The 14,053-nt window shown below is 49.3% G+C and overlaps 1 protein-coding gene across 4 annotated transcripts in view; it reads right to left on the bottom strand.

The window, feature by feature from the left end:
* Positions 1-2,991: 2,991 nt before the first annotated feature.
* Positions 2,992-14,053, bottom strand: part of PFKFB4 (6-phosphofructo-2-kinase/fructose-2,6-biphosphatase 4) — a 32,197-nt gene continuing 21,135 nt past the window's right edge. For 3 of the 4 annotated variants that reach the window (XM_055343600.1, XM_055343601.1, XM_055343599.1), the window contains exons 10-14: positions 7,775-7,879; positions 6,103-6,232; positions 5,938-6,000; positions 4,839-4,903; positions 2,992-3,971 (exon numbers count right to left, since the gene is read on the bottom strand). In XM_055343600.1, coding sequence (XP_055199575.1) covers positions 3,912-3,971; positions 4,839-4,903; positions 5,938-6,000; positions 6,103-6,232; positions 7,775-7,879 — 423 coding nt within the window. In that variant the 3' untranslated portion in view covers positions 2,992-3,911. Of the gene's footprint in view, positions 3,972-4,838; positions 4,904-5,937; positions 6,023-6,102; positions 6,233-7,774; positions 7,880-14,053 lie in introns of all 4 variants that reach the window. The other variant, XR_008666859.1, reaches the window with a different exon arrangement.

Raw genomic sequence — 14,053 nt, 5'->3', positions numbered from 1 at the left:
ATAAAAATAATAAAAAAATAATAATTTAAAAAAACATTTGAGAGAGTCTGCACATGAACAGGGAGAGGGGCAAAGGGAGAGGGAGAGAATCTCAAGTAGACTGCCCTCTGAGCACAGAGCCCAAAGTAGGGCTCTATCCCAAGACCCAGAGATCATGACCTGAGCTGAAACTAAGAGTCACACACCCAACTGACTGAGCCACCCAGGTGCCCCTGCATTTTTCTTTCTTTTTTTTTTTTTTTTTTGCATTTTTCATTTTTAATAAAATAGTTTTGTTCAAACAATGTAACAACATACCCAGGCCCACACATAATTGGTCTAAGCCAAACATATTAACACTCCCCTTTGCAGGTGATAATTATATTTTAATTTATTAATATATAATAAATATTATATTATAAACATAATTCAAATGTTGCTGAAATCTATGGATTTTTTTTAAAAGATTTTGTTTTTCAGTAATCACTACACCCCATGTGGGGCTTGAACTCACAACCTCGATATCAAGAGTTGCACACTCCACCAACTAAGTCAGCCAGGGGCCCTTGCTAAAGTCTAAGCCTTTGCAACAGCATTTCTTTCTATCCAAGTATCTTCTGACCCTAACATCCAATGATGGTCATTGTTTCCTAGAACCCAAAATGCTACACAATTTTTCAATATGATGATATATAATCCCTCTTTCTAGGTTGTAGTAGAAAAGGACCTGAAGAAAAATTCTCATAGTGTTAAATCTCATTCCTTCTGCTGTTGCTTTGCTACTAAAAATCTTTAATACCTCTTCTAAAAGCGTCGAGTCCTCTCAGGTCAGGTGTTCATCCAAGAACTCTGCCCAGAGACAGAGTGAGGACCATCAAGCTGTCCCCAAATCTCACCCACCAGGAAGACCATCACAGCTGAAATCCCTCGGGACACAGGGATGAAGCCCAGGGGTTTCTATCACCCATCATGACACAGGTGGGTAAGACAGAGCCATAGCCCTTGGCAACAATGAACCACCCAGAGGCAGCCCAGCCACGGCTACCTCTGCCCCGACACAGTGGGAGAGGTGCCGATGGGTCCCCAGCCATGTCCATCCACATGGGGTCTGCTGGTCTCCAATAGCCCAGCCCCAGGGCAGGAGGTATATAAAATCCAATGAAGTTTTGGGGCAAGGGCAAGGGCAAACCCTGCCCTTGGTCACCATCTTCCCCAATCCAGAGGTAGGTGACAAAGAAAACAGGACAGAACCAGCCAACATGCCCCCACTCACGACCTTGTGTAGCCTCTCTGTCCTCGACCCAGCCCCTGGCTCCCCTCCCCAAGGATGTCAACATTCAGGACCCATGATTTCCCTTTAATGGTGTTCCACCCCAGATGTCCCTTCACGCATCTGCTTCCTGCTCAGGGGTGAGGTCCCAGAAGATTGGCCCAGAGAAAACCTGGCCCTGGCCCTGCCCATGTCCAGGCCCAGAACTCACTCCAGGGTAAGACAGTTAGTTTCCTCTCCAGAGAGGGGTGTAGGCACGAAAGTGGGAGCTGGACCAAAGATCCTAACACAGACCAATGAAAGACCACAACATGGGAGTCTGCAGAACCAGATGGAAACACCTCACAAGTGGAGAAACAGCCACAAGATACAACCTTAGAGGGCAGCCCTGGTGGCTCAGTGGTTTAGCGCCACCTTCAGCCCAGGGTGTGATCCTGGAGACCAGGGATCAAGTCCCACATTAGGCTCCTGCATGGAGCCTGCTTCTCCCTCTGCCTGTGTCTCTGCCTCTCTCTCTGTGTGTCTCTCATGAATAAATAAATTTAAAAATCTTAAAAAATATATATATACAACCTTAGATTCTTATTTATTTATTTATTTTTTAAAGTAAGCTCTAGGCCCAATGTGGGGCTCAAACTCACAACCTTAAGAGTCACATGGTCTACTGACTGAGCCAGCCAGGCACCCCAATTTTTTAAAAAATATTTATTGCAAAGAATGCTGGACACAGTGTGATATGTGGCTGAGATCCACCAACACCCATTCCAGTGAAAATGGGAAAATGTCTTTGACACAAGCACGTTGACCATCATGGATAAAATCCGGCAGCCAACCAGGGGGTTGCTGCCCATGCAGAGATCACTCCAGGCAGAGGCGGAGAAGAGCTGCCCCAACCCAGGCCATACCCCTAGACTTCCCTCTGCCCTATCCCGGTCCTTGTAACACTGTGGGTCCAGCAGCTCCTGACTGCCCTCTGGGCACAGAGAAAAGGCCTCACTGGTCTTGCCTCAGTCAGCCTGAGGTCCTGGAGTGGGGGACATCCAGATGTACATGCCACCAACCAAAGAGGCCCACTATGGCCAACAAGTGAGTGTGTCCAAGTGACCAAGTCACCAAAACTCTGGGGGACACAGAAACAAAGGCTATGGTCCTCATGTCCCAAAGACAGTGGCATGGTCCTCTGGTCCTGAGGCCAGGGCTAGGGGCTCTGGCAGGAGGTAAGTCCAGAAGATTCTGCTCCAGCCCTCTACTGGGTCTGTCCACAGCCACTGCAGCACACAGGGCTGAGCCACCATCAGCTGGGGGCAGGGGCGCATGCTTCCCTCAGGGGCAGGCGGCAACTACAGGCTACGAAAGCCCCAGGAGGCCAGGAAAGGTGGGCTGTTCTGCCAGGGAAGGTTCCAGATACAAAGTGGGCTCAGGCTCCTGGACCAGGACCCACTTGGGGATGCAGGGCATCCAGCTGCAGACCCAGACCCCTCCTCACGCAGCCTCACAATTTGCTGGCCTGGCCTCCTGCCCAGCTACAAAATGGGAGCCAGAACCTACTGCCCAGCCTGCCTCTTTGGACCCAAAAGAACTCAGGGGCATGACAGGTGGCAGCGTCCCAAGGCAGTTTCCTGCCAGGACAGGCTCCCATACACAGGAATCCGAAGCTGCACTATGCTGGGAAAATCCTCCCCTGGACAGGGCGCCTCGGATTTCCTGCCTTTCCCCTGCTCGGTGTCACAGGCAGAGGTCAATGAACGTCAGGACAGGCTTTTTTCTATGAATCATTCACAGCAAATGCATTTGTCTGCCCCCCAGGGTGTGCTCCTGCATGGAAACAGGTGGCAGTGGGGGAGAGGTAGCCTAGAGAGCACAGCCAGGAGGGCGAGGCAGGTTGGCAGCCTCTCCCCCCGAGCACCTGGGATGTGCACTGGAACGGGGGTGCTTACACGACTGCCCTGTCTTTGAGTGCTTTCACTGCGATAGCAGTTGGGCAGGGGCCTTGGCCACCAGCTCCCCCAAATGTTCCAGTGTGTGCACAGTAGGGAAGGAGTGACCAGAGAGGCTGTGCTCCCCGTGGGTTTCTATGCATCACGGCATGAAGTGAGCACAGTGTTCTCACAAGCGGCTCCGACACAACGGCCTGGCTGGTGGAGGGGTCTGCCTCGGCGGCTCTCCAGCTCCTGTCAGGGCAGGATGGGAAGGGCATTCCCCCGGACCCAAGGAGCAGAGCTCAGGGCCCCACACGGAGAGGGAAGCAGAGTCCCTGCTGGAATCCTCAGGTCTACCTCAGACAGTTCGGCCATGGTGGGAGCATCACAGCATGCGCTCTCCGTTCACATGTTTAGGGTTTCATACTTCACAAAGCCAACTGACCAGTGAGAGGACACCTCAAAGCTGCAACAGAAGGACCAGGTTGCTAGGAAACCTCTCACCAGTCCAGGGCAGATGCAGTCTGACCAAATGATTTTTAGCAGCAGGTTGGGCACCTCATGGAATCCTGTCTCCATTAACAAGGAAGCAGGTGGGCTGGTGCAGGGGCTCTGGGTGCCACCAGCCAGGTGCAGCTTGAGGATGCTCCAGCATAGAAACTGTCACATGGACCAGGGGGCTTGGGATGACCTTGTCTGCCGGGATTAATACCTTCCTGGGGGTCACCATGGATGAGACATGGTCACTGGTGAGCGGGAACCGTGACCAGGGCTTCCTCCGGAGGCCTCGAGATGTCTACATTCTGCAAAACAAACAAAACACAGAACATTCACTCTGTGGTGAGAATAGGTAGACATCCACTGTCCTGCTGTCTCCTTTCCCCATCACCATAGCCCTCTGGGTTCACATACTCACCCCCTAGGAGCCAAATTTCCCTAAGAGCCAGGGCCCAAGAGCCTCTCAACACATGGTGGGTGGACAAACATGAGGATTCAAAGGCAGGGGTGCACGGTGCCCTGGGTCCTGCTGGCTCCTAGCACACATGACAGGCAGCACCCAGAATGAGGCCATCCCACGTCCTACCTCAGGCCTGAGTCAAGTGGGAGGGAAGAGCTGGCTATGGGCCTGCCTCCTCACCAGTGGGAGCAAGGAAGGAGGCCCTTCCTTGGGGGCGCCTTCCTCTGGGTCTGAGCATCAGTGGACAGGTGTCAGATGAGGTCCCAGCAGCCTTCAGACCTCTCCTAGTCTGCGGCCTGCTCTGTACTCTGAGCTGGGGCACAGGGTACCCTGGACAGCCCTCAGCCACAGATAGCCCTTGCCAGACCACAAAGCCCAGCTCTTTCCACAGCCTGCTGAGCTCAGGCCTAAGGAATGGAAGGCCTGACGCTTTCCTCAGCTCCACAAGCTGGGAACTCCTTTCCCCCGGCACAGACCTCTATGGTAGGGCTGCTGGGAAGCCATCACACCCAGGGACCTCCCCACTGCCAGGGCGGCATCCTTGGGAAGGCCTCGCCCAGAGTCATAATCTTGTCCTGGTGATAAAAGAGCAGGTTTGGCAGAGTACTCAGGCTCATTCTGGCAGGCACCCCAACCGGACCTGGGTTTGGAAGATACCGTATCTTATGCCCCCAGGAATATGCTTGCCACCCCGCAATAACCCTGTTGTTACCTGAGGCCTGTCCCGGTGCGTGTTCACAGCCATCACATTCAGGAATATAGACTCCACTTTACAACCTGCCAAAGGAAAGATGTAAATCCATTTCCCCTCCTGGAGGGCAGCTAGACCCATAAAGGGTAGAAGCTTCTCTCGGGTAGAGGCCTGGAGTATTATAGAACAGAGCAGCCATTCTCAGCTTCATCCTGGTCCTCCCACCTTAGGCACCTTTGAGGAGCACATGAGGAAGGACGAGGCACCCCATTAGGCCTGTGCTTATCATGTGTCACAGCACAGCCTTGGTGAGAAGCCCAGACACCCAGGAGGGCTATGCTGAGGACACAAGCTATCCACTGCCGGGGTGGAGGGCATTCTAAGGAGCAGTGGGCCTGAGCTCAGCATGGAATCGTTACATGAGCCTTCAGGGGACCCCCAAACCACTCACCCCAAGTGTGCCACAAACACAGAGCCAAATCTATGCTACACCAGGTGCTCAGTGCAATAGGGACAAGGGGATGAATGGCATGACACCTGCTGCCACTGGGCTTTACAGTGATTCTCCCAAGGACATGGCTACCTGAGGGGTGCCTCATAGTCTATGTTGAACTTGAGGAGCTGAGACCCAGGAGTTTAGGAGGTGGCCTGAGGTCTCTGTGGGCACAGTGAAAGGCAGAGGTGGGACTCAAACGATTCTGCACTCAAAATACCCCGAATATTTTAAGGCCCAGGTCGTAGGAGCCATGGGGCTTTGTGGGGGTTTCAGAAAAAACAGTAGAAAAGCCCTTCATGCAGGTGGGTGATGGTAAAGGATCACTGGAAAGGCACATGTGGCCACAGAAATTAAAACCAAAAAAAAAGGTAAAAAGTAAATTGGGAGGGGCTCCCGGCAGGCTCAGTCAGGGGAGCATGTGACTCTTGATCTTGGCATCACGAGTTCCAGCCCCACGTTGAGTGTAGAGCTTACTTTAAAAAAAAGTAAACTGGGAAAGGCAGTGGAGTGGGCAGAAGAGGAATGAGCCCCTAATGGAATTTTCAGGGATCTGCAGAAAATTCACAGAGCCCCATGGAAAGCCAGAACCTGGCAACCAGATGAGTGTGCAGGAAGCTTCCTTACCGTAAGCCACAGGGGTTAGCTTCAGGACGGTGTGCAGTGGACACTTGAGGTAGGGCAGCTGTTCTGTGGACACAGATAGGAAGGGCTGGCACACCAGGGATGCCCACATAACAGTCCCTCTGTTTCACATATACACATCCCACCTCCCAGGGGACCAGCCCGCACCTGCTGCCTTATCAAGGAAGTAGGCCAGGAGGCAGCGCATCACGGCCTGGTGGCAGATGACCAGCACATTCTCCTGCCTCTCCAGCTCCATGATGACAGGCTCGAGTCGCTGGACCAGGTCCTCGTAGGACTGCAAGGGAAGTGGGAAGGGTCCCTCAGGCCCTGCTCCAGGGGTAGTGATGGAGACATTCTGGGTAGCAGGCTACCTCCTCATGCCCGGGACCCTCACCATTCTGGGAGGTTGTGGCTAGGGATACTCCAGCCTGACCCCTGGGGACCTGGGGGTGGACAGCTCCAGGCTAAGGCCTGCCCCTATAGGACAGTGAGATATCCAGCTTGAGAGGGAAGCTGGGAGGGGAGACTTAGCAGCCTGGGAAAGATCGCATCCTCCACCCTAGGGCCACGGCCTGGGAGGACTAGAGGGCAGGGCTGGGCCTCGGGCTACCATCTTAAGGGGCCATCTCGTACACCCACCTATAGGGCCCTTGGCTGAGCCCTCTCCTGCTGGAATTCACACACTGGCAGCTGAGGACTGGTGGGAGAGACACCACACCCCTCTAGCCCACAGCAGGTGGAACACACAGAAGGAACCGTGGGGGTAGGAGGAGCAAAGACCCTCCAAAACTTCCCGGAGCACAACCTGTCGGCATTCCTCAGGGCCTAGGAACAACAATCCTCACCGTCTGCCTGTCCTGTGCCTCCCCTGGGTGCCTTGAGGTAGCTGTTGAGGGAGCCCTTGGACCTACACTTGTGCCCTGAGGGTTAGAGACTTATCCACCTAGAGACCAAGCCCTCTTTGCATACAGCAAGTGGTTCTTCAAAACACACACCTCAAGCTGCAGCTGAAAGTACGCTGACTGGAGCAATGCCCTGTAGTTCTAGGGGAATTCTAGATCAGTTCTTTTGGTAACTGTAATTTCCCTACCAATTCTCCCTTTGTATTCTCAAGTCTGAACAGGCCACTGCTTTGCTTCTTTTTACTGTGATGGGTTAGTTTTAAATCTGAGCTCTGTCTCCCAGTCCACAAGGGGAATAATTAAAGCTCCCCAGAGCTGTACTTTTCCTGAAGATAGTATAGCAGAGGGGCTGGGAGTCTGGCATCTGGGGTGGGGGTATGGGGATCTTCTGCGTGTGTCCATGGATGTGCATACACACTTGTGTGTCTGCAGGGGTATCTTGGTTTGGCCACTGGCCCAGGCCACTTCCTAGAAATGGAAGATACCCAAGTCAACGGTGACCTATTTCTGAGCTGGAGCTTGGGCTGAGACAGAAGCCAGCCTGAGGGAAGGTGTCAGAGCACATGGCTTGCTGTGCCACGACTCAATTGGGAAAAGTCTCTCTAGGTCTGTATTCAGGGCCCTGAATCTGGAGCCACAGGGAGGACATGATCCCTGTGATACCACGGGGAAGGGGAAAAGCAAAGATGAGCAATACTGGGGAGCAGGGATCCAACGAGTCTCAGAGTTGGGAGTCCAGTGCACCTGCCCAAGGTGGGTGAGGACTGCAGCCTGGGCACCATGGCTGGGAAGTGGTAGAGATGACACACACACACAGCCTGGCCAAGCTCTAGGGTCAGGCCCCACTTGCTGTCCATGCAGCCTCCACAGAGTGCTCCAGGGGTTCTGAGGCACGGCAGGTGGCGGCTGGGACTAAGGCCCCAAATCCCACCTACCTCCCCCTTGGGGTACCGGTACCGGTACTTGTCCTGGTCCCGCAGGGCAAACTCCAGTGGATAATGATCCTGAATTTCCTCATAGGTCATCTCCTCGCAGACACCCTAGGGAGACACAGTGGTCATCACATCTCCCATGCAAGGCCCGGGATCAACCCTGTGTCAAGGGGGAGGGCAGGCAGAGGGGACCAGGTTTACAGGGCATTTCCTAGGCCATGGGGCCCCTCCTAGCCTGGACTTAGAACCTATCTGGGAGGAGCAGGCCCATAAAAGAGGAGTCTGCATCTCATTTGTAAAGAGCTACCAGAACAGTCTTTTCCATCCATCCATCATCCATCCATCCAGTTTATGCCATAAAAATAAACACAGAAATGTTAACTATTGTGTCTTCTGTTTTCTGTGCTATAGAAATACTTACTCTGAATATGGACTGTTGTACAAGCTATAAAGCAAGATTTCACTTGTGTCCTTCAATATACACACTCACTCACATGTAGCATAGATTACCTTATACAAATGCTATTTTCAAAGAAATCCAGCAGAGAACACTGGTTGAGAACACTTAAGTATGGTTCAAGGGCCTTGAGAGGAGAAGAAGCCATAAAATGTCCTAATAAAAAGCTGCTGTTCTCTGCCTTTGTTCTAAGTTGTTTCCTAGACAAAGCCTTGGGGCAAAGTTGTCTATTAAGAAAGAAAAACCGGGAGGAAAACTTATAGCTGTAAATGTCTATATATATAAAAAAAAAAGAAGAAGAAGAAAGATCGCAAATCATCCCACCTAAAGTTACTGGAAAAAGAAGAGCAAGCTAAACACAAAGCAGGCAGAAGGAAGGAAGTAAAAAAGATACAAGCAGAAACAAATTTAATAGAAAAGAGAAAAAAGCAATGAAAGCAGAAATTGGTTCTTTGATAAGATTAACGGAATTCACAAATCCTTTGCCAAACTGACAAGAGAAAAAGCTCAAATCACTACAATCAGGCACAAAAGAGGAATATTACTACCAAGCTTACAGAAAGAGAAGAGACTCTAAGGGACTATTGTGAACAACTCTGTGCCAACAAATGAGGTAACTTACATTAAGTCAGAGAATTCCTAGAGAGACAAACCATCTTTGTTGAGTGGGGTGTTCAAGTCCTAACACCTGGTATTTGTGAGCATGATTTTATTTAGAAATAGGGTTTTGGGGATCCCTGGGTGGTGCAGCGGTTTAGAGCCTGCCTTTGGCCCAGGGCGCGATCCTGGAGACCCGGGATCGAATCCCACGTCGGGCTCCCGGTGCATGGAGCCTGCTTCTCCCTCTGCCTGTGTCTCTGTCTCTCTCTCTCTCTTTGTGACTATCATAAATAAATAAAAATTAAAAAAAAAAAGAAATAGGGTTTTGGGGGCACCTGGGTGGCTCAGTTGGTTGAGCATCTGACTCTTGGTTCTGGTTCAGGTCATGATCTCAGGGTTGTGAGATTGAGCCCTGAGTCCAGCTCTGCACACAGTGTGGAGTCTGCTTGGGAGTCTCTGTCTCCCTCTCCCTCTGTCCCTCCTTCAACTTGTGTGTATGTGCTGTTTCTTAAATAAATAAAATCTTAAAAAAAAAAAAGATTTTATTTATTTATTCATGAGAGACACACCGAGAGAGGCAGAGATATAGGCAAAGGGAGAAGCAGGCTCCCCATGGAGAGCCCGATGCAAGACTCGATACCAGACCCGGGATCACACTCTGAGCCAAAAGCAGACGCTCAATCGCTGAGCCACCCAGGTGTCCCTAAAATAAATAAAGCCTTAAAAAGAAAAAAAAAAAGAGAGTTTTTTAATATGTAACCAAGTAGATGAGGTCACCAAGGGGGGGCCCTCATCCACTAACTGAAGTCCTTTCAAGAAGACCAGGTGAAGACACAGAAAGTCACACAGGGATGAAGGCCATGTGAGGACAGAGACTGAGGTGATGCAGCTATCTGTAAGTTAAGGGATGCCAAGGATTGTTGGCAAAGACCAGATACTTGTTAAAAATATGGGCATTGACAGTGATTCTGCTGAAGGCTCAGAAAGAAGTGAAGCACAGCAGAGAAAGCTTCTATCATCTTTTTTAAAAGATTTTATTTATCTATTCATGACAGACACAGGAAGAGGCAGAGACATAAGCAGAGGGAGAAGCAGGCCCCATGTAGGGAGCCCGATATGGGACTTGATCCCAGGATTCCAGGATCACGCCCTGGGCCGAAGGCAGGTGCTTAACCGCTGAGCCACCCAGGTGTCCCAAGCTTCTATTATCTTAAAAATACATATATCCTCATGAGCATAACGCTGTTAGAAATATGGATGTTGAGGTGCCTAGGTGGTTCAATTGATTAAGCAGCCAACTTTCTTTTTTAACAGATTGGTTTAGGGACACCTTAAACAACTGAGCCAGTCAGGCACCCCTAAGCAGCCAACTCTTAATTTCAGCTTAGGTCATGATCTCAGGGTCCTGGGATTGAGCCCTGTGTTGGGCTCCACACTTAGCAGAGAATCTGCTTGAGATTCTCTCTCTCCCTCTCCCCTCTGCACACCCCTGCCCCACTCATGCTCTTTCTCTCTCTCTCAAATAAATAAATAAATAAATAAATAAATAAATATTTTTAAAAAATACGAATGTTAAAAGTGCTTCTAGTGAGGCATCAGTAGGGAATGGAGGTGGGGGATCCCTGCGTGGCTCAGTGGTTTAGTGCCAGCCTTAGGCCCAGGGTGATCCTGGAGTCCTGGGATTGAGTCCCACATCAGGTTCCCTGCATGGAGTCTGCTTCTTCCTCTTCCGGTGTCTCTGCCTCTCTCTCTCTCTCTCTGTGTGTCTCTCATGAATAAATAAAATCATAAAAAAAATAAAAAGAAAAAAAATAAAAAAGAGGTGGTATTTACTGGACACTAAAGAAAAAAGAAAAAGTGATTTTTGTAATAAAATGGCAGAGAACTTGCTGAATTATGTTCTACTGCTGGTTGGCTACTAATAAAAAAATAATAACAAGAGTTGGTAAGGAGGGGAAGAAACCAGAACCCTCACGCACTGCTGGTGGGAATGTACAATGGTGCAATCTGGCAGTCTTTCACAAGGTTAAACACAGAGTTTACAATATGACCCAGCAATTTTACTCCTACATATACACCCAAGAGGAATGACACATCCATACAGAAACCTGCACGTAAGTGTTCACAGCAACATTATTCCTAATAGCCCCAAATGCAACCCCCCCAAAAAGCTCAACCACTGATAACTAAATATGTCATGTGGTATATCCATATGACAGGATATGGGGCAATATAAAGGAATGAAGCTCTGACCCACGCTACCACATGAATGGACTCTAAAAATACGGGCAGCCCCGGTGGCTCAGCGGTTTAGCACAGTCTTCAGCCCAGGGCATGATCCTGAAGACCCACGTCGAGTCCCACGTCGGGCTCCCTGCATGGAACCTGCTTCTCCCTCTGCCTGTGCCTCTGCGTCTCTCTCTCTCTCTCTTTCATGATTAAATAAAATCTTTAAAAAATAAATGCTAAGTGAAAGAAGCCAGTCACAAAAGACCCCATAGTGTATGATTCCATTTATATGAAATATCCTCACTAGGCCAGTCCATGGAGTGGTAGATTAGTGGTAGCCTAGGGCTGGGGGAAGGGGTTGCAGGAAACAGAGGGATAGCTATGGTCAGGGTTTCATTGGAGTAATGAAATGTTCTGAAATTGATTGCGGTGGTGGTTGCACAACTGTGTGAATATACTAAAAACCAGTGAATTGTATGCATTAGGTATATGAACCATATGGTATGTGAATTATTTCTCAATAAAGCTGGTATTTTTTTAAAAAGAACAAATAAGGCTGTGAATTGTGGATTGAACAAAGAACAACAAAAAAATCCCAATGTTGAAATAAAAGGCTAGCCCAAGGCTGTTTACCAGAACCCAGGAAAAGAACAAAGATAAAGAAAGATGATGAATAGATCACAGATATTAGAATAGCTTCCAAACTCAAAAGATAAAGAAGAGAATCCACCAGCATCTAGGAAAATAATCAGATCAACTATAAAGGAAAAAAAACTGGGGTGGCCTAAGGCCTCTGTGCAAAACCCAATGCTAGAGCCGTATCCGAGTCCCTGCAGGGCAGACAGTGGCATCCACGCAGGCTCAGGAAAACCAAGGAAGCATGGCTGCAGGTCTCCCACAACTCCCAGGAGCCACCACTGATGGGAGCCTACAAAATGGTCAAAGGGGCTATGAGATGAGTCACTGAAAGTGTTTGCCTTCTTCATTTTTTTTTTTAAGATTTTATTTATTTATTCATGAGAGACATACACACACAGAGGCAGAGACACAGGCAGAGGGAGAAGCAGGCTCCATGCAGGGAGCCTGACGTGGGGCTTGATCCCGGGGCTCCAGAATCATACCCGGGGCTGAAGGTGGCGCTAAACCGCTGGGCCACTGGAGCTCCCCCATGCTTACTCTCTTAAAGAGCTCACCAATTCTCCCCCAAACTTCCTTCTTCCGCTCAGTACATATTTCTTGAGCACCTACCATGTGGGATACAAGGTAGATACAGTTCTTGCCCTCACGTGACCCAGAACCTTTCCCGGGGGCTGGAAAGCTGGAATCGTCCTGGATGCTTATCTTCTTCTCACCCCAACCCTCAGTTATCACTTCTATCACCTCACCATGTCGGTCCTCAGCACCTGGCCCAGTTCCTACCACGGGGCAGGTTCACTTAAATACTTGAATAAATGAATAAACAGCCTGCAAATCTATCCACTTCTCCCTCTTGCACTGCTGCCAGCCAAGTTCCAGATGTCATCACCTTACCAGGCCACTGCAAACGTCCCTCACTGGTCTCCCTTCTCCAGCCTGTCCCCCTATCTCACCCAACAAAACCATTCTCTACGCCAGCTGGGGTGACCTCTCTACACTTCAAATCTGATCTTATTACCAGCTTAAACTTCAGGCAATGGTGGCCTAGCTGGCTTCAGAACCACCCTCCAGAGAGAGCAACTAGAAAAGCCAGACTGAAAAAAAATTTAAATCTGTTTGATAGTATCATAGAGCTACAAGGTAGAGAGGCCAAAAGGGGCCAAGGTCTTGGAGAAAAGGAAACCCAAAGAGGTGAACCTGATACATGGCATCATTTCTTCCTTCGGGGTTTTGTTGCTTTGAAAGTGGCAGTTAAAAGGATGAGATATAAATTTTTAAAAAACCTTTAAAAAGGGGGGTGGGGATCCCTGGGTGGCTCAGCGGTTTGGCGCCTGCCTTTGGCCCAGGGCGCAATCATGGAGTCCCGGGATCGAGTCCTGTGTCAGGCTCCTGGCATGGAGCCTGCTTCTCCCTCTGCCTGTGTCTCTGTCTCTGTCTCTCTCTCTCTATGTCTATCATGAATAAATAAGTTAAAAAAAATCTTTAAAAGGATGAGATGGGGGATGGGGTGGGGAAGATGAGTGACGGTGGTTAAAAGGTACAAAATTCCAGTGATAAAATAAGTAAGTCTTGGGAATATAACATACATCATGGTGACTACAGTTAATAATACTTTGTCATATATTTGAAAGTTGCTGAGATTAGATTTTCAAAGTTCTCACAAGAAAAAAAAAGTGTAACTATGGGAGGTGACATACGTTAACTAAGCTTGTTTTAGTAATCATTTCATAATATATATGTATACCAAGTCATCATGTTGCACCCCTAAAACTAACACAATGTTACCCATCTATCATATCTGAATAAAACTGGGGCTGGGGCATGGAGGAGGAAAAGCCAAGCAGGAAGTCAGGACTGAGTGGACAGAAGCCTGGACAAGCTGGCAGCAATCTTGGGCTGAGGGGACAAAAGAAGAAGCGTGCACTCACAAGTTTTTCCATCAGAACTTTCAAGGCTACATTCTCGGAGATGGAAGACTTGAAAATAAAAAAAAAATAAAAAAAAAAAAGGAAGACTTGAAAATCTAGTGGCCTCTATGAAGGTCAAAATGCAGCTCTGCAATTGCTCTATCCCTAAGTAGACTAAGGTAACCTACCACAACTGGCTGCCCAAAGTAAAAGTTTCTCTCTCTGGAGAGAGAAAACATTAACCCAAGCCAAAATTATCTCCAACACTGTTCATCCAAAACGTCTGGCTCCCCATCAGAAATTGGCAGTGTATCCAGGACGCCTGGATGGCTCAGTGGTTGAGCGTTTGCCTTTGGCTCAGGGCACGATCCTGGATCATGTCCCACATCGGGCTTTCTGCATGGAGCCTGCTTCTTCCTCTGCCTGTGTCTCTGCCTCTCTCTCTCTCTCTCT

The sequence above is a fragment of the Nyctereutes procyonoides genome, unplaced genomic scaffold, assembly GCF_905146905.1.
Source record: "Nyctereutes procyonoides isolate TBG_1078 unplaced genomic scaffold, NYPRO_anot_genome, whole genome shotgun sequence".
In the NCBI taxonomy this organism is placed as follows: domain Eukaryota; kingdom Metazoa; phylum Chordata; class Mammalia; order Carnivora; family Canidae; genus Nyctereutes; species Nyctereutes procyonoides.
Note: the sequence above shows the minus strand (reverse complement) of the source record. Positions and strands in the feature narration are given on the sequence as shown.